Raw genomic sequence first — 21,056 nt, 5'->3', positions numbered from 1 at the left:
TGCTGCGCAGCTAGCGCCATTCGACGGCCAACACCGCGGTTCCTGGTGTGTCCGTTGTGCCGTGCGTGTGATCATTGCTTGTACAGCCCTCTCGCAGTGTCCGGAGAAAGTATGGTGGGTCTGACACACCGGTGTCAATGTGTTCTTTTTTCCATTTCCAGGTGTGTAGGAGCCAACGTCTTCGGCATCAATAACCTCCCCATCATCCACGTACTGCTTCCCGCAGAGTGCATCCTTCACTGCGCCAAGCAGATGGAACGTGCAAGATCTTGGTAGTAGGGCAGGTAAGGGAGAACAGTCCAATGAAGTTTTGTGACCACCTCTCGGGTGCACAGACTTGGCTGAGGCCTTGCGTCGTCATGGAGAAGGAAAAATTCGTTCGCATTTTCGTGACGACGAACACGCTGAAGTCGTTTCTTCATTTTCCTGAGGGTAGGACAATACAGGGTGGAAATGATTATTGCACCTTGAGGGTAGACATCAAACAGAACAACCGCTTCAGAGTACCAGACGTCCGTCGCCATGAGTTTACCAGCTTAGGGTGCAGCTTTGAACTTTTTATTCGGGGAAGAGGTGGCGTAGCGCCACTCCATGCATTGCCGTTTCGTTTCCGATTCGAAGTATGAACCCACGTTTCATCACTGGTGACGATGTTCGACAAAAATTGTCACAAACAGCGTCGTATCGCGCAGGCACTTCCCCACAAATGCCCCTTCTTTGCTCTTGATGGTCTTCTGTTAGCCGGCGAGGAACCCAGAGGACCACTACTTTGAGTACCCGAACTAGTGGACGAATGTGTCAGCACCACCACCAGAGACGTACAGTTGTGCAGCGACGCGCTTCTGATCCCACAGTCACTTCGAATGAGAGTCCACACATTCCAACATTGTAGAAATCATCCTGTGAGCATAGTTTTCTTTGCAAGTTCCAAATAACATTCCAAATTAATTTTCCCCATCACCAGACATGGCTATTCCACTGTTGACCGAGCGAGGTGGCGCAGTGGTTAGCACACTGGACTCGCATTCGGGAGGACGACGGTTCAATCCCGCGTCCGGCCATCCAGGTTTAGGTTTTCCGTGATTTCCCTAAATCGCTCCAGGAAAATACCGGGATGGTTCCTTTGAAAGGACACGGCCGATTTCCTTTCCCATCCTTCGCTAATCCGATGAGACAGATGACCTCGCTGTCTGGTCTGTTCCCCCAAACAACCCAACCCAATCCACTGTTGAAGCAATTTTTTTTGTAAAGATTTACCATCCACTTCAGTTGTTATTTATTCACCAGGTATTGGAATACCTGCTTTCGAGTATTTGGGTTCATGGTAGAACTCTCTTTAAAAAATAATCAAGTCCTCGTGCAACCTTTGCAAAGGTCACGAAGAGAAGGCTAACAATAAAATAAAGATTAAGATCAGTAGCACCGAAGCCATTACTGTACCATGAGTGGGCGCGGCGAGTATTGGTTACGAATTCTGATATTAGCAGACGGCGACAGGATCCTCTAACTCTGCGCTTGCGCAGTCTTCAGTAACTCAATAGATTAGAACGTTACACTAGGAACAGTCAACAGATCAGTGAGATACTGGCTTTGACATGCTGGCGTGTGATGCACGCTCACTACGAGTAGTCGATTTCCACCACAAAGTCGATCGTGTGAAACAGGCTTAATTTTCAGTGCAGGCAGTGGTCTTGAAGTTAAGCTATTGCCGATTTTTCGTTGTCGACCAGGTCATATGAAAAGCCCATGCTGTGCGATACGTCAGTTACTGGGGGCGTCCTGCCTCGCTAGTGCCGACAAGCCTGCATTCGGAGCGAAGCGTGGAGCTTATCGACGACATTTGGTTCAAATTACTCTGAGCACTATGGGACTTAACATCTGTGGTCATCAGTCCCCTAGAACTTAGAACTACTTAAACCTAACTAACCTAAGGACATCACACACATCCATGCCCGATATCGACGACATTCTTAGTGGATCCCAAGGAACCTCCGATTTTGTTACCGTTGTAGTACACTTAATGTGATGGCCCCCTCCGTATAGAATCATTTCAAAGGTCACAATCATTTTGCACCCATTAAAAGAGGGATTTTTGCCGCTGTACTTTTTCTTTGTTGCTTTTAACTTTTTTCTATATCGTCACAGTTATATTTATGACTTTTACATTTTATATACGACGGTCGTTTAGCGAGTAATGCAACACCTTTTTACTCGGCTAATTTCGCTTGAAAAAATGCGGAATTTGTTGCGGGAAGTCTTGGAATATTCCTGCTTCAGTCTGTATAGTTTCATGTAATTCCGATAGGTGGCGCAGCGATACATAGCTTTGAAAACGGCGTCTAAAACGGAGGTGCGTCACTGAATTTCTTTTGACAGAAAACCAGAGCAATGCAGATATTGACTGGCGCTTGCAGAATGTCTACAGACTTGACACTGAAAGGAAGCACGCTGAGTCGTTGGGAGAGGTGTCTGTCATCACTGCAACAAGGTCACTTAGTCTCACACGTGCTGGTCGGCCACACACAACTGTAATTTCCACAATGTTGTAATGTGTGGACACACATACGAAGTGACTGAGGGATCACAAGCGCGTCGCTGCACAACTGTACGTCTCTGGTGGTGGTGGTGCTGACACATTCGTCCACTAGTTGGGGTACTCAAAGTAGTGGTCCTCTGGGTTCCTCGCCGGCTAACAGAAGACCATCAAGAGCAAAGAAGGGGCATTTGTGGGGAAGTGCCTGCGCGATACGAGGCTGTTTGTGACAATTTTTGTCGAACATCGTCACTAGTGATGAAACGTTGGTTCATGCTTCGAATCGGAAAAAAACGGCAATGCATGGAGTGGCGCTACGCCACCTCTTCCCCGAATAAAAAGTTCAAAGCTGCACCCTAAGCTGATAAACTCATGGCGACGGACGTCTGGTACTCTGAAGCGGTTGTTCTGTTTGATGTCCTCCCTCAAGGTGCAATAATCATTTCAAACGTGTATTGTCCTACCCTCAGGAAAATGAAGAAACGGCTTCAGTGTGTTCGTCGTCACGAAAATGCAAACGAATTTTTCCTTCTCCACGATGACGCAAGTCCTCACCCAAGTCTGTGCACCCGAGAGGTGGTCACAAAACTTCATTGGATTGTTCTTCCTTACCTGCCCTACTGCCCAGATCTTAAACCTTCCATCTGCTTGGCGCAGTGAAGGATGCACTCCGCGGGAAGCATACGAGGATGATGGGGAGGTTATTGATGCCGAAGACGTTGGGTCCGACGTCAACAAGTAGAGTGGTACTGTGCGGGCATACGGGCCCTCCGAGTAAGGTGGCATAAGGCCATTGCATTGAACGGAGATAATGTTGAAAAACAGTTTTTCATAGCCAAAAGAATGGAGAATAATATGGTATATTGGAATCCTGAATAAAAATAACCTACTTTCAGAAAAAAATACATTGCGTTACTTACCGAGCGAGGTGGCGCAGTGGTTAGCACACTGGACTCGCATTCGGGAGGACGACGGTTCAATCCCGTCTCCGGTCATCCTGATTTAGGTTTTCCGTGATTTCCCTAAATCGCTTCAGGCAAATGCCGGGATGGTTCCTTTGAAAGGGCACGGCCGATTTCCTTCCCCATCCTTCCCTCACCCGAGCTTGCGCTCCGTCTCTAATGACCTCGTTGTCGACGGGACGTTAAACACTAATCTCCTCCTCTCTCCATTGCGTTACTTATTGAACGACCCTCGTACTTTCAGTGAACGCAGCTCGTAATTTTTACGGTTCAGTCATCAGTTTGATCTTGATGCAGACAATGTCTAATGAACTGGATAACGTCCATGCTGCTCTAACGGGTGTTACGATTAATCAAGGAAAACCCCCAGTTGGGAAACGGGGCCAAAATTAGTTGGTTACTGTCGAGTTGCAATTTCTTTATTGATTATTTCAACCATTAAGTCATTTCTTTATCACTTGACCTGGAACACATCCAAAAAAGCTAGTAGGCATGAGTGCCTTTTCAAAACAATTTACTTTACAGTTAACAGCCAAGCCGTTTTAGCTAAAACCGACTTTGATAAAACATTTGATAACAAATCAAAATTTTCCAAGTAATGAAATTAAAAACTTTACCGTTAATAGCCAAGCCATTTTACTTAAAACAGACTTTGATAAAGCATTTAATAACAAAATTAAAACTTTCCAAGTAATGAAACAAACAAAAGAAAAAACACCAATTTGCATACAATTTCGCTACCGAACATGTAGGGAGCCAACTTCTTTTAAACTTTGGGACAACAAGATATTAAATTACAAGGGATCGCTAACAGGGAGGCAGAACTAGCATTTTCAAAGGATGCCAAGTAGATTAAAACAATCAAAGTAAAGATACAGTCATTCACCTTTTACAATGACTTACAATTTTAAAGCCACGTAATTTTAAAAACCCACCAATGAAAGGCAAACTTAACCCTTTTTAGATAGTTGCCAAAATCAGAGTAAAATACAACCATTTAACATTTTACAATAACGAACAACTTTAATACCGTGTCCTGCCACCAAAATATCCTGGGATAGAAATAATTAACGGACCGGGTGTAAGGGCGGCCACAATTGTCTCCCGAAGGATGCTCAGGCTAGAAGCGGACTAACAGACCCACAACGCCTCACATTCAGCAATCATATCGACCGCACGCGAGGCCAGGGGAGGAGGAGGAGGAGGAGGAATCAAATCAGGAACCGTAATCCCTGCCCAAAAATACACTTCCTCCCAGGCAGTACTAATAAGAAGCTAAAAGATCACTGTCTATAACTACACCGGCGACAGGCGCAGGAACGCAGGAGGCCACAAGGCAGAAAAATTGCAATCTAAAACAATAAGCACTGCCCAAAAATACACTTCGTACCGGGCAGTACTAATAAGAAGCGGAAAAGATGCCGGTCTATAAATACCGGGTGATCAAAAAGTCAGTATAAATTTGAAAACTGAATAAATCACGGAATAATGTAGATAGAGAAGTACAAATTGACACACATGCTTGGAATGACATGGAGTTCCATTAGAACCAAAAAAATACAAAAGTTCAAAAAATGTGCGACAGATGGCGCTTCATCTGATCAGAATAGCAATAATTAGCACAACAAAGTAAGACAAAGCAAAGATGATGTTCTTTACAGGAAATGCTCAATATGTCCACCATCATTCCTCAACAATAGCTGTTGTCGAGGAATAATGTTGTGAACGGCACTGTAAAGCATGTCCGGAGTTATGGTGAGGCATTGGCGTCGGATGTTGTCTTTCAGCATCCCTAGAGATGTCGGCCGATCACGATACACTTGCGACTTCAGGTAACGCCAAAGCCAATAATCGCACGGACTGAGGTCTGGGGACCTGGGAGGCCAAGCATGACGAAAGTGGCGGCTGAGCACACGATCATCACCAAACGACGCGCGCAAGAGATCTATCGGACATTTTGTGAACTTTGTTTATTTGGGGGGGGGGGGTTCTAATAAAACCTCATGTCATTCCAAGCATGTGTGTCAATTTTTACCTCTATCTACATTATTCCGTGGGTTATTAAGTTTTCAAATTTATTCTGACTTTTTGATCACCAGGTACACCGGCGACAGGGACAGGAAACCCGAACGCAGGAGGCCACAAGGCAGAAAAGATGCTGCTTCCACAAACCAAAATTCAATTAATATCTAAACCTTTAACGAACTTAACTTGCAGTTTATCAGAGAAACAGCAGGTGAACTCCGATGCACAGGTTCCTCACACCCGACCGTGTACGCGTCGCCAGCGTACCCAACTGGGCACAGTCACGCAGCCACGCGCTCTGTCACCGGAGCCCTCGTCTTCTCTGCACCCACGGCGGCGAAATACCTCTCCTCAGGTTAGGCGAGTTACTAATCCTTCATTCCCGCCTCCAGGCGGAAAATCTAAAGACATCCGTTGCCGCTCCCACCAAGTAGTGACTCGGAACCACAGCCGTGGCCCCCAGGTGCTCACAGCAAGAGCTTACAGCCTTGTCCCGTCAACTCGTTCCACTCGTCTCGCACCGCCAGGATAGACCACGCGGCTTCTCGGAACAACAGCCAACTCTCCATCGCCACGCCACGCCGCGGTCTCATCGTACGTCATTCTCTCATTCCCGATTTTAAAAACCGACCGACCGACTCGTCACCGCTGGGCAACCAACCGGCCATCCCCCCAAAGATCGTATTTTCTTACACAAGGCTAACAGGAAGCAACGACTCGAAGATCGGTAAGACCAGACACGCCGCCAGAGGGGAATCTCAACAGAATCGTACGCAGAATAACGATAAATATGAAAGAATCAATTAACGATGGAATGGAAAGACTCAGAACAATCTTTACAGCGCGATATATGTTGAGAGCCGACACACGGCTCACTATCGTGTGCAAACTTCTTCCTCTCCGAATAGCTACCTCCACATAGATCATACTGAATCTGTTTACTGTTCGTCTCTTGATCTGATAGTTCGGTGATATTCGCATCTGTCAACATCTGATTTCTTTGACATTGGAATTATTATATTACTCTTAAAATCTGTAGGTATCTCGACTGCCTCCTACGTCTTGCTCACCAGATGTAAAAGTTTTCTCATGGCTCTCTCTCCAAAGGCTATCAGTAGTTCTGACGATATTTCGTCTACTCCCGGGGCCTTGTTTCTACCTAGTTCTTTCAGACCTCTGTCAAATTCTTCCGCAGTATATCACCCGCTTCATCTTCATCGACGTCCTCTTCCATTTCTGTAATACCGCCTTCAAGTTCACCTACTTTGTATAGTCCCTCTTTTACACTCCTCGCACCTTTCAGCTTTCCCTTCTTTTCTTAGGACTGGTTTTCCATCCGAGTTATTGATATTCATACAAATGTTTTTCTTTTCCTGTAGGCGGTATCTGTCTTTCCCCTAGTGATTATATGCTTTTAACTCCTTACATTTGTCCTCTAACCATTCTTGTTTAGCCAATTTGCGCTTTCAGTCAATCTCATATTTCTTCCTCATTTGTTGTATTTTTATATTTTCTCCTTTCACCAACTAAATTCAATATCTCCTACGTTATTAAAGTATTTCTAGTAGACCCTGTCTTTTTACCTCTTTGATTATCTACTGTTTTCATTATTTCCTGTCTCAAAGCCACCCATTCGTCTTCTACTGTATTCCTTTCCCCTGTCCAAGTCAGTTGCTCCCTAAAGCTTCCTCTGAAACTCTGAACAACAACCGAACCGGTTGTTTCAGCTTACCCAGGCATTTCATATCAAGTTAATAATATCGAATGATAAAAGTTGCATATACACTCCTGGAAATGGAAAAAAGAACACATTGACACCGGTGTGTCAGACCCACCATACTTGCTCCGGACACTGCGAGAGGGCTGTACAAGCAATGATCACACGCACGGCACAGCGGACACACCAGGAACCGCGGTGTTGGCCGTCGAATGGCGCTAGCTGCGCAGCATTTGTGCACCGCCGCCGTCAGTGTCAGCCAGTTTGCCGTGGCATACGGAGCTCCATCGCAGTCTTTAACACTGGTAGCATGCCGCGACAGCGTGGACGTGAACCGTATGTGCAGTTGACGGACTTTGAGCGAGGGCATATAGTGGGCATGCGGGAGGCCGGGTGGACGTACCGCCGAATTGCTCAACACGTGGGGCGTGAGGTCTCCACAGTACATCTATGTTGTCGCCAGTGGTCGGCGGAAGGTGCACGTGCCCGTCGACCTGGGACCGGACCGCAGCGACGCACGGATGCACGCCAAGACCGTAGGATCCTACGCAGTGCCGTAGGGGACCGCACCGCCACTTCCCAGCAAATTAGGGACACTGTTGCTCCTGGGGTATCGGCGAGGACCATTCGCAACCGTCTCCATGAAGCTGGGCTACGGTCCCGCACACCGTTAGGCCGTCTTCCGCTCACGCCCCAACATCGTGCAGCCCGCCTCCAGTGGTGTCGCGACAGGCGTGAATGGAGGGACGAATGGAGACGTGTCGTCTTCAGCGATGAGAGTCGCTTCTGCCTTGGTGCCAATGATGGTCGTATGCGTGTTTGGCGCCGTGCAGGTGAGCGCCACAATCAGGACTGCATACGACCGAGGCACACAGGGCCAACACCCGGCATCATGGTGTGGGAAGCGATCTCCTACACTGGCCGTACACCACTGGTGATCGTCGAGGGGACACTGAATAGTGCACGGTACATCCAAACCGTCATCGAACCCATCGTTCTACCATTCCTAGACCGGCAAGGGAACTTGCTGTTCCAACAGGACAATGCACGTCCGCATGTATCCCGTGCCACCCAACGTGCTCTAGAAGGTGTAAGTCAACTACCCTGGCCAGCAAGATCTCCGGATCTGTCCCCCATTGAGCATGTTTGGGACTGGATGAAGCGTCGTCTCACGCGGTCTGCACGTCCAGCACGAACGCTGGTCCAACTGAGGCGCCAGGTGGAAATGGCATGGCAAGCCGTTCCACAGGACTACATCCAGCATCTCTACGATCGTCTCCATGGGAGAATAGCAGCCTGCATTGCTGCGAAAGGTGGATATACACTGTACTAGTGCCGACATTGTGCATGCTCTGTTGCCTGTGTCTATGTGCCTGTGGTTCTGTCAGTGTGATCATGTGATGTATCTGACCCCAGGAATGTGTCAATAAAGTTTCCCCTTCCTGGGACAATGAATTCACGGTGTTCTTATTTCAATTTCCAGGAGTGTATCTTCTGTTGAAGATGGTATACAATAGACGAAACCTGTCTATGTGTTTCTGACACTAAAGTGTGCGTCATTTACGACGGCGGCCGAGTTAAGGTTCGTTCTGCACATCTGACGTCACAAAACAGTCAGCCAATGAACAGAGAAAAACGTTGCCAGAGCTCGACTGCAGTGCAGAGCACGGACGAGTGTCTTCAGTTTTAGAAACGTTCAGTCATAAATATAGTAATTGAACGAAAGCAAAGTCTTGATAGCAGACTTTCTTTTATAGAAATTTTGGAAAAAGCATTATTTATACCAATTGCTTCATATTCTATTAGTTAATTAAACCAAACAAGCAATAAGCCTCCTAATTCAGGCGATAGCAAGGAAAGGTGTTTTTATTATTCTTACTAACCACTTTTTCGCAATAAAGAACAGCGGTAATTGTTTATTTCCTATGTACTTCGACGAACCGTAAGTAATTCATATACCAACAGTGTTTGTCGGTATTTTGCGTGATAGTTTAAATCCGCCGGGAGATCTGTTGAATGACGAGCTGTGTTAGCGTAATGGTTAAAGTGTATGGCTGCTACGGGAAAGGTTCTGAGTTCAAGCCTTGTTCGCTGCTTAATATTTTCTTTATTTAAAAACAATATCGAAGTGTCTTACTTCATGAATGTTATTCGTTTGAATGTAATTTTTTGAAAATCGACCATACGGAAAGTATACGCTATGGACTTTTACCTCTGCAAACTCTTCAAAATTTCGTGCAAAGGTTTACTGCATCTAATGCTGCACAATAACTGCGTTGAACATCAAATTTTTGGGCCAAATAGTTTTTGTGAAATCGAATGATAAAGTGTGTCAAAGCAATCGAAACACCATGTATCTGCACAGGCGAGCAGTACAGTGATGACAAAATCGCGCACAGCGCGGAATGCGGGGAGCACGTCTCTGTAGCAGCGAAAGGGTTAATGCGGCCGTGATGGCTTTACTTCATAAACTGCGCGCTCCCCCCTAAACGTAAGTTTGCGAACTGTACTATGGCGCCGCTTCTCTGGGCGCGTGCAACTGGCAACGCAGCAATCTCCCGCGTCTGGGAGGGCATGCGCGAACCGCCAAGATAAAAGAACTGAACTATAGTGTCAAAGTGCAATGATTTTCCATTTAACACACTTTCACGAGAAATCTCATTAATCTTTCTTACTTTTGTCCATGAGATCTTAGTGGGTTGTTGACCATGTCCTATAACAAAATTAGGAACCAGCATCACTGCCCTTTATGCAAGTAGCCTCTTTCAGGGAATCTAATACCCTTCCGTACAGGCTGTGTCAGTCATTTTTGCCCTCCACATTCATTGCATTCAGTTTTTTCCGTTTCTGGTGCATTTTCTTTGAAAATTATATACTAATCACACGTTCCACTTCTTTGTTTGCAGATTGGGAAAATGGAGATGTTTACACTTGGAAAATTCTTACGGCAACGATACAACGGGTTTCTGAGTGAAACGTACTATCCGCAAGAAGTCCACGTCAGGAGCAGTGACAACGATCGCTGTTTAATGAGTGCGGAGACTTGCTTGGCAGGCCTGTACCCTCCAAAGGGTGATCAAGTCTGGAACCCTGAGCTGCTATGGCAGCCCATACCAATCCACGCGACGCCCAGGAATCTCGATGCGGTAAGGTAACTTTAGTCTCTGACGTTATCCAAACAGCTACTCAGTGCCTTAACACTTACGGTGCTGGTCTTGTGCGTAGCTACCACTAACTGCGAACTAGCTAAAATATTTGTTTTTTTTTTGGAAGTCGTAACCTGTGTGTACAAATATGTAATTCGAATTTTAAAACTTTATTTTTTTTGGACTTTCTACTTTAAATTACATATTTTGGCATTTATAGTGTTAAATCTGTATCCACAGATTAAACTTCAATTTAATATTAATTTTCGCAGAAAAAAATTATAAAGGAGTTCTGATATCCAAAGTTGTACCCCGGTAAGCAAACAAGTGCTCTCTCTGTTTAAATTGAAATTGACTGTAAAACAAGTTTAAAGAAACACAGGAAACACAATAACAAAGCAAAATTTTGCGTTCATAGTGGGTATGCGATAAAAATTGAAACATAGATACAGGGTGATAATTATTGAACTATATAAAATAAAATATTCATGACTTCTAACCCGTTTGCGTTAGGACGTTCAAACTGCACGGTTGGCCGCGTGACATGATGGGAATTAGTAAGCGCATGCACGGTTTGGTTTACTGACGCAGCTCACTTTCATTTGGAAGAGTTCGCCAAAAGTCCGCAGCTCGTGGTCGTGCGGTAGCGTTCTCGCTTCCCACGCCCGGGTTCCCGTGTTCGATTCCCGGCGGGGTCAGGGATTTTCTCTGCCTCGTGATGACTGGGTGTTGTGTGATGTCCTTAGGTTAGTTAGGATTAAGTAGTTCTAAGTTCTAGGGGACTGATGACCATAGATGTTAAATCCCATAGTGCTCAGAGCCAGTTCGCCAAAAAATAAAATTGGCGCATTTGGGGGACTGAGAATCCGCATTTCGCGGTCGAAAAGTCTCTTCACCCTCAACGGGCGACTGCGTGGTGTGCAATGTCCAGTCACGGAATAATCGGTGCCATATTCCTTGATGGCACAGTGACTACCGAACGGTACGTGAAAGTTTTGGAAGATGATTTAATCCCCATTATCCAAAGTGACCCTGGTTTCGACAATGTGTGGTTTAGGCTACACGGAGATCGACCCCATCGAAGCCAGAGTACACTGACATGGGCCTCGATTGGCCGCCATATTCTCCGAATCGGAACACATGCGACCCCTTTTTGTAGGGCTGTATTAAAGACAGGGTGTACGGCAATAACCCCAAAATCATTGCTGAGCTGAAAACAGCCATTCAGGAGGTCATCGACAGCATCGATATTCCGACACTTCAGCGGCTCACGCATAATTTCGCTATTCGTCTGTAACACATCATCGTCAATGATGGCAGGCATATCGAACTCGTCATAACCTAAATCAGAATATCTGTAGTGACGTTTAAATGTTGAATAAAGTGTGTGCACGCCGTAGTTTGTAATTAATTTACGTTTTTTCGTATATTTCAATAATTTTCACCCTGCACATATCCAACATTGCGCTCACGGGCATCATATGTTCTGATTTCCTGATTTACCAGGTGGAGAATTCTTCATGACGACACAATCTACGGAAAACGTGTAATCTGAATCATAAACATCAGATATTTCATTCTCATAATCTGTAGAATCGTCAAGGACATTGAAAATCATTCGCTTCAGACGTTTCACCACTTTACTACACATTTTCGACACACAATTTACACAAAGCGCTCGAAACAGAGAGAACTTGAACACCTGCTACCGCCTACGAAACAAGAGATAGCAAATGTTTCAAAAACGACGAATTTTTCCAGTGATACCGCTACTACCATCTAAAAGAAACTGCGAAGGCTGCAGATCTAACAGACGTTTGCGGAAGTCGTAAATATACGTTTGACAGTGTGGAAGATAGTCATAACTGACGTGACGTAATATTACGTCCGCCGCACATCCCCATTTTCAGGAAGCGCTGTAATATTACGCCAGCCGCACGCCAAGTGTTAATCCAGTTATACTGTAAATGACGTCTTCCGTAGTAAGAAGCTCAATAAATGAAAAGCTTATATGAACTTACATACCTGTTCATTTTTGGTTTTTCCATTTGGGTCTCCTAGAAATGGACATTTTCAATGCTTCATCCCCTGCTGTTCTCTCCTCCTCCTCCTCCTCTTCCACTCCTTAATTCTCTCACTGTTTGTCTTTTTCCTCTCCTCAGAACACGTTGCAGCATTCTTCTACTTCCTTTCTATAAATCCTTTCATTGTTAATAATTTTTTCCTAAAAAAATTCTCCTTCTATTGCTTTTTCTTCCTTAATAGTTCTTTCAAAATCTTTCTTTCGTGTCCATGACCGCAAGGGAACAACACATTTTAGTCAAAATTTCGTTAGTAAATGCTTTGTCACTGGCAGTCAACAATAAAATAAGTCATTGCTTGATAGGTCCGAGGTTAACACTACAGCCCACCGATGGGAAGTTCTCACAGAGTCTATATTCCACCACCGGAATATGGAGTTTCTCACAGAGTCCGTGAACGCTAGCCCAAAGAGGCAGTGGAGGCTGCATCTGGTAACGGTTGGAGGGTAGTGATGAAAAAAACCGACCGGTTAAAACCGATACCGGTATTTTAGTGCGGAGTAACCGGTATTTTTCGATATTTGTTTGGTCTGGGTTATAACAGGTGTTTATTTACCGAGAGAAAAACCGAAATATCAATTACCCATAGCAGCAGCGCTATAACGTTTTTGTTCGTGAATTACCCTTTTTTTAAAAAGGTGTAATTTTTATTCGTAAAATTCATGTTGGCTTGAAATATCGCATTATTATAGAAAATTGGAAAAGCTATCAGTGCTATTTTGGTACAGAATTGCTGAGACAGTAATGTCCCTGTTGCTGTGCGTCGTGGCTTACGGCGCGCGTGTGCGTGCAGTGTGTAAGACTAGTAAGTCTTACAGACTGCCGTAGGTGTAGCGTTTTAATAACAATTTTATCGGCCGATAACGCGTTTTTTAGGAGAGCTGTATCTGCAGCAGGAAGTTAATAGTCTCTCCCAGTTTTGTTTGTTTCTTTTTGTCGTTTGTTTGTGTCTCGTTCAAGACACTTTTCTTTTTGACATCGTGCATACCACTTTCTAATAGCTGCAAGTGTCTGGTCTTCTCAGTTTGTTTTTATAATCGCAGTCCGTAGGACGCCATAAATATTCCTGTTCACGAAAAAACTGTCAGCTTTAATGCTTTCTCCAAATTCCAATCTATACGCCAGTATTTTTAAACACAAGAAATACACATCCTTAAGCCGCGCGGGATTAGCTGAGCGGTCTCGGGCGCTGCAGTCATGGACAGTGCGGCTGGTCCCGGCGGAGGTTCGAGTCCTCCCTCGGGCATGGGTGTGTGTGTGTGTGTGTGTTTGTCCTTAGGATCTATCTATATCCGAATCCCGCTCCAGCTACTGCCGGGTCTAGGTGCTGACGAGTCCTCTCCATTTGGCTCGGTCCTCCAACCACTTTTCTTCCTCCACTTGCTGCCAGGTCACACCTGTCCTCCCCCTGCGGGTTCGGGGGTTAGAATAGGCCCGCGGTATTCCCGCCTGTCGTAAGAGGCGACTAAAAGGAGTCTCAAATGTTTCGGCCTTATGTGATGGTCCCCTCTCGGGTTTGACCTCCATCTCTCTGAATTATTCCGAAGAGCGAGCCAATTGGGGAAGGGCGCCTTACATGGTGCACTGTATCCGTCGTGCATTGAGACCTTTAGCCGGCTTTTTCGTCGTTGCAATGGTGTCCCGCTCGTTTTCCATCTCTTGGGTACGATTACCACGCTGCACTCTGCAGTGTTGCTTTTAACTGCGACGACGACCTTGGACTTTATTGCACCTAAGATCCAGCACGGTAGCCAGTCCGTTGTGGTGTGGCCGCCATGTACCCTGGTGGCTGTAGCCCCCTGACAACACAGGGATCGCTCTACTGATGCCTGCGCCGTTAACTCCCCACGTATGCCAAGGAGTAGATGCCCATCTCTCTGGGGCATCAGGACTCCCGGCGATGGCCATCCTGCCAGGTGGCTATTGCTGCGGCTGGGTGGCGCCTGTGAGGAGGGCCCTTGGTCGGAGTAGGTGGCATCAGGGCGGATGACCCGCAATGAAGCGTGGTACATCATCTCTCGCTGGTGGGCCTCCACCAGCAGTCTCTAAGCGATCGAGGTCTAACCTCAACGGCAGGAAATACGAACCACGATCATTTCCCTCCCTGGCCACTCCATGGGAGGAACGTATGGCAAAAGAAGGCAGTGGAGAATATTCACCCCGGTTCCTTGTGTGTAAGCGAGTTGGTGGGGAATCGTTTATGTCAACCAAGCCCCAGTTTTTTGTGGAGCATTTAGAGGACAAGTTCCGGGAGGTGGAGGGCTTGTCCAAGATGCGCTCTGGTTCTGTGCTCATCAAAACGGCATCCTCTGCCCAGTCCCGGATGTTGCTCAATTGTGACAAGTTTGGGGATGTTTCAGTTAGCATCACGCCGCATTAAGAGTCTCAACATGGTCCAGGGTATTATATTCCACAGGGATCTTCTTCTGCAGTCCGACGATGAACTACGTGCCAACCTAAAACGACGAGGTGTTCACTTCGTCCGGCGCGTCCATCGGGGTCCGAGGGATAATCAGGTAGCCACCGGTGCCTTCATCTTGGCCTTCGAAGGTGATGTCTTACCCGAAAAGGTTAAGGTGATGGTTTACCGTTGTGATGTGAAGCCATATATCCCTCCTCCGATGCGGTGTTTTAAATGCTGGAAGTTCGGGCACATGTCATCTCGCTGTACTTCCAGCATCACGTGTCGGGATTGTGGACGTCCTTCGCATCCTGATACTCCATGTGCCCCGCCTCCTATCTGTGTTAACTGCGGAGAACACCATTCCCCCTGCTCGCCGGACTGTCGGATATTCCAGAAAGAATGGAAGATAATGGAATATAAGACCCTGGACCGCCTAACCTACCCCGAGGCTAGACGGAAATACGAGCGGCTCCATCCTGTGGCAATGACGTCAACCTACGCCGCTGCTGCAACGACCGTTCTTCCATCATCACGACTCGGCTCTAAGATCGGTCAGCATCCACCAGCCCCCTTGCTTGTGGGGGGCACTTCACAACCTGTTGCTCCTGCTCCATCTACTTCAGGAGCAACATCCCCTCAACAATCGGGGACATCAGTTCCCACTTCCCAGCCGGAGAAGCGTAAGGCTTCTTCGGCTACTCTCGCAAGGAAGGGGTCCCTAGGGGACCTCCCTTCGCAATTTCGGACTGGCGGCACAGCAGACACCCGCAAGTATCTGAAACAACCACCGGTCGCTGGTCGTAGGGCGTCGCGGTCGTCTTCAGTCCCTGAGGCTGACCCGGTGCGTCCCTCCCAGCCAGAACAACCTAAGGCACAGCACGCAAAGCGGACCAAGAAAAAGGCTCCCAAGCATACTGACATTGCGGTGGCATCTGTCCCGCTGCACCCTTCTCACTCTGCATCCGAAGATGAGGTGGAGATTCTGGCGTCCGCTGAGGACCTGGATCTCGCCAGTCCCTCGGACATAATGAATGGCTGTTGTACAGGTGGTGACTCAGTAGCAGCAGGGGCCCCAGAGGCGTAATCTGCCTCCCCAGTCCCTTCACGCCTTTCCCATCCATGGCCAATACCATCCTCCAGTGGAACTGCAGCGGTTTCTTCCACCATCTAGCTGAGCTCCGCCAACTTATCAGCCTTCATCCTTTCCTTTGCATTGCTCTGCAGGAAACTTGGTTTCCAGCAATGCGACCCCCCCCCCCCTCTGTGGCTATCAGGGTTATTATAAGAACGGGGCAGCTTATGAAAGGGTGTCTGGTGGCGTCTGCATATATGTCCTTAACTCTCTTCACAGCGAGTTTGTACCTCTACAAACAGCTTTAGAGGCTGTCGCTGTTCGGGTGTGGACGCCACAGGCTGTTACCGTCTGCAGTATTTACCTTCCACCGGATGGTGCTGTCGCGCAGCATGTCCTGGCTGCTCTGATAGCCCAACTGCCGCCACCTTTCACAACCCTCTATGAGGTGGGACTGTCTCCGATGACCGCGGTCGTGCCGTGGAGCATTTGTTGGCTCAGCTCGACCTTAGCCTCTTGAACACAGGTGCTCCCACGCATTTCAGTGTGGCCCATGGCTCGTTCTCGGCCATCGATCTCTCTCTTTGCAGCCCTGGACTTGTCCCATCCCTCCACTGGAAAGTGCATCCTGACCTGTGTGGTAGTGACCATTTTCCCATCTATTTGTCACTGCCCCAGTGTCATTCTTCTGGGCGCCTGCCCCACTGGGCTCTCCACAGGGCTGACTGGCCAGCTTTTACTTCCGCTGCAACCATTGAGTCTCCCCCACAGGGTGACATTGACGAGGTGGTCCGTGTGTTAACCACGTCAATCATTTCGGCGGCCGAGGCTGCCATCCCCCTCTCTTCTTGCCTCCCTCGGAGGAAGGCTGTACCCTGGTGGTCGCCGGAGATTGCTGAGGCTATTTGCGACCGTAGGCGAGCCCTCCAGCGTCATAGGCGGCACCTGTCTCTAGAGACCCTCATCGCCTTTAAGAGGCTCCGTGCCTTGGCCCGTCGTCTTATTACACGGCGTAAGCAGGAGTGCTGGGAGAGGTATGTCTCATCCTTGGGCTCCCGTGTCTCCCCCTCGCTCGTGTGGTCCCGGATCCGGCGGATTTATGGACACCAGACCCCTATGGGTGTCCCTGGGATCTCCATGGACAGCGCTGTGTGCACGGACGCTGCCGCCATTGCTGAACACCTTGCTGCGCACTTTGCTAAGAGCTCTGCGACTGCAACTTATCCCCCCGCCTTTCGCTCTCTCAAGGAGCGAGCCGAGCAGACGCCGTTATCATTTCACACGCGTCATTCTGAAAAATACAATGCTCCTTTCAGCGAGAGGGAATTCCTCGCTGCCCTCGAAGATTACCCTGATACAGCACCAGGACCAGACTGCATCCACGCACAGATGCTGAAGCATGTCTCCAGGGCCTGCCAGAGACACATCCTTACCATCTTTAACCGCATTTGGAGCGAGGGCGTGTTCCCGTCGCAATGGCGAGAGGGTCTTATTGTCCCCATCTTGAAGCCCGGTGCGGACCACTGGCGGTTGACAGCTATCGTCCCATTACGCTCACCAACGTTTTGTGCAAATTGCTCGAACGTATGGTGGGGCGGCGTTTGTATTGGGTCCTCGGTCTGCAGTGGACAATTTGGTGGGGCTGGAATCTGCTATCCATACGGCCTTTGCCCGACGTCAGCATCTCGTTGCTGTATTTTTTGATCTGCGGAAGGCGTATGACACCACATGGAGGCATCACATCCTTGCTACGTTGCATGAGTGGGGTCTTCGTGGTCGGCTCCCGGCTTTTCTTCAAACCATTCTATTGCGCCGCTCTTTCCGGGTGCAAGTCGGTGCCACCTCTAGTTCCTCTTATACACAGGAAAATGGGGTCCCACAGGGATCGGTGTTGAGCGTCTCCTTATTTCTAGTGGCCATTAATGGTCTGGCTGCAGCCGTGGGGTCGTCGGTGTCTCCTTCTTTGTATGCCGACGACTTCTGCATCTCATTTAGCTCCACAACTATGGGAGTCGCCGAACGCAGGCTGCAAGTAGCCGTTCGCAAGGCAGCATCATGGGCTCTGACTCATGGTTTTCAGTTCTCTGCAGCCAAGACTCGCGTTATGAACTTCTGCAGGCGTCGGACAGTCCACCCTCATCCTGAACTTTACCTCGACTGCCACCTGCTTGAAGTGGTGGACACTTGCCGCTTCTTAGGACTCATCTTTGATGCCCGGCTCACATGGGTTCCTCATATTACTCAGCTGAAGCAAAAGTGCTGGCGGCACCTCAACGCCCTCCGCTGCCTGAGCCACTCTTCTTGGGGTGCGGATCGCTGCACGCTGTTGCGATTATACAGAGCCCTTGTGCAGTCCAGGCTTGATTATGGGAGCCTGGCCTATGGGTCTGCATCACCCTCAGTGTTGAAGTTGTTAGACCCCATACACCACTGTGGGGTTCGGCTTGCAACTGGCGCTTTTCGTACGAGCCCCGTGGATAGTCTGCTGGTGGAGGCCGGGGTTCCCCCGCTGCGGATTTGCTGCCATCGACTGCTCGCCGACTATGCTGTCCATGTGCATTGCTCGCCAGGCCATCCTAATCGTCGCCTGCTTTTCCATGCCATTTTCCTCCATCTGCCCGAACGGCGACTTAGGTCTGGGCTTTCCATAGCTGTCTGCGTCCAGTCCCTGCTGTCGAAACTGGGGTCATTCCCTCTTCTGCCTCCCTTCCGGGTCCGTGCACCTACACCTCCCTGGTGTTTGCCCCGGCCGTCCGTCCGTCTGGACTTGGCACAGGGACCCAAGGACTCGGTTCCGCCTGTGGCCCTCCGTCGCCGTTTCCTTGCGCTCCTCTCCTCATTTCCGGGCTGTGAGACTGTCTACACTGATGGTTCCCTGGTTGATGGTCGCACTGCCTTCGCTTTTGCTCACGCTGCCCATGTTGAACAGCGCTCCTTGCCGGCTGGCTGCAGTATTTTTACTGCAGAGCTGGTGGCCGTATTGCGCACTCTTGAGCATATGCGTTCCTGCTCAGGTACGTCCATCGTCATCTGCAGTGACTCCCTGAGCAGCCTCCAGGCCATCGACCGCTGCTATCCCTCTTCTCCTCTGGTGTCCTCTATTCGGCAGTCTGTTTCCACCTTTACCCGCTCTGGTCGTTTGGTTGTCTTTGTTTGGATGCCAGGTCACGTTGGCATCCCGGGGAACGAACGTGTCGACAGGCTGGCCAAAGGGGCGATCGACGCCCCAGCTATCGAGATCGGCCTCCCAGCTCGAGATCAGCAGTTGGTGTTGCGCCGTAAGGTGCTTGGGATGTGGGCTGCTGAGTGGCGTGGCCTGACATCCCTGAATAAACTGCGGGCTGTTAAGGAGACGACCGATGTGTGGTGCTCCTCCCTTCGGGCTTCTTGCAGGGACTCTGTAATCCTGTGTCGGCTCCGCATCGGCCATACCTACCTGACGCACGGCCATCTTTTGCGTCAGGAGGATGCCCCCCTGTGTCGGTCTGGGTCCCGGCTGACGGTAGCCCACATTCTGTTGGAGTGTCCCCGACTGCGCACCCTCCGGCAGTCTTTTAATCTCCCGGGCATTTTGCCTTTGGTTTTATGTGACGATGCCTCCAGGGCTGACAACGTTTTAAATTTTATCCGTGGTAGTCCTTTTTATAGTTCCATTTGGGGAGGTCCTGCACCTTTCTCTTTCTGTGTCTCTTGTCCTCCTATCTCTCATATTTGGTTGCAGATTTTAGTGTGTAGTCGGCTGGTTGACTCTTTCCCTTTTTTGTTCTCGTGGTCAGTTAACCAGTTTCCGGCCATCTTCTTTTCTTCTGTTTCTTTCTGTCTGGTGTTTGTCTGTACTCTTCTTGTCTGTAGTGTTTGTTGCTGCGTTTGTGTTCTTTTAGTGCCTGGGGGGGGGAGTCTCCTTCCCCCTTTGGTTTTTTTTTACCTGCTCCGCAAATTTTCGGCTCGCCTGTTTTTGGAATGGGGGACTGATGACCTTCGCTGTTTAGTCCCCCTTAAACATCCCAACAACCACCACCACCACACCTGTCCTTCCAACAGATATTCTCACTCCCATTTTCCACCGTGTTCTTGGGCGCCCTCTAGGTCTTTTCCTATCCATCTTTAGTTCTTCCATAATTTTTGGGGAGTCTTTGCCCATGCATCCTCTTAACATGCCCATACCATCTTAATCTCTTTCTTTCAATTTCTTCTCTCATACTTTTTTGTTTGAGGTCCTTTCTAATCTCTACATTCCTTACTCTGTCCATTCTTGTTTTTCCCTTAACTGCTCTGAGAAATTTAATTTCCCTGCTTGCAGTCTGCTCCAGTCCCTTTCTGTCATTGTCCATGTTTCTCCACCATAGGTGACAATAGGGATGTAATAATTCTTATACATAAGGAGTTTTGCTCATTCTGAAACTTCATTGTTCCAAATCAGATGTTTTATTGTTTGGTAGAAATTACCTCCCTTCTGTAACCTCCTATTAATTTCGTTAGTTATTCTTCCATCCCTAGATATTTCACTCCCTAAATAAGTGAAACTTTCTACCACTTTGAGGGGTTCTCCATTCAAGGTAATATTTCCGTTGATTCCTTTCTCCCTTCCAAATACCATTACTTCACTCTTATCTTTATTTATTTTTAATCCATACGTTTTCATTATTTCCTTCCACGCATCAAGCTGTAACTGTACATCTACCTCTTTATCCCCCCATATTACCATATCATCTGCAAAAATCATCTTTTTGTCTTTTTCTTTTACTATATCTTTAACTGCCCTATTCATTCCCTCCATCACAACATTAAAAAGCGCAGGAGATAGAATACTTCCTTGCTTAAGTCTTTGTCTTATTTCGAAGTATTCAGAGTTCCCCAGTGGTGTTCTAATTCTAAAATTGTGGCCTCTGTACATTGTCTTTATAACATTAATGTATCCATCTTCTATATCTATCTTCTTCAGTTGCTCCCAGAGTCTTTCCCTGTCAACTGAGTCATATGCCTTTTCTATGTCTATAAAAACCATTATCACCCTTTTGTTATACTCCCAACTTTTTTCCATCAGTTGACAGATAGAAAATATCAGGTCGATCGTGCTCCTTCCTTTCCTAAACCCATGCTGTTCTTCACTCAGCTC

At 47.9% G+C, this 21,056-nt stretch overlaps 1 protein-coding gene across 1 annotated transcript in view; it reads left to right on the top strand.

The window, feature by feature from the left end:
* Positions 1-21,056, top strand: part of LOC126248197 (lysosomal acid phosphatase-like) — a 211,705-nt gene that overhangs the window by 99,449 nt on the left and 91,200 nt on the right. Inside the window, exon 3 of the mRNA XM_049948993.1 lies at positions 10,144-10,383. Coding sequence (XP_049804950.1) covers positions 10,144-10,383 — 240 coding nt within the window. The remainder of the gene's footprint in view (positions 1-10,143; positions 10,384-21,056) is intronic.

Source organism: Schistocerca nitens, chromosome 3 (genome assembly GCF_023898315.1).
Source record: "Schistocerca nitens isolate TAMUIC-IGC-003100 chromosome 3, iqSchNite1.1, whole genome shotgun sequence".
In the NCBI taxonomy this organism is placed as follows: domain Eukaryota; kingdom Metazoa; phylum Arthropoda; class Insecta; order Orthoptera; family Acrididae; genus Schistocerca; species Schistocerca nitens.
Note: the sequence above shows the minus strand (reverse complement) of the source record. Positions and strands in the feature narration are given on the sequence as shown.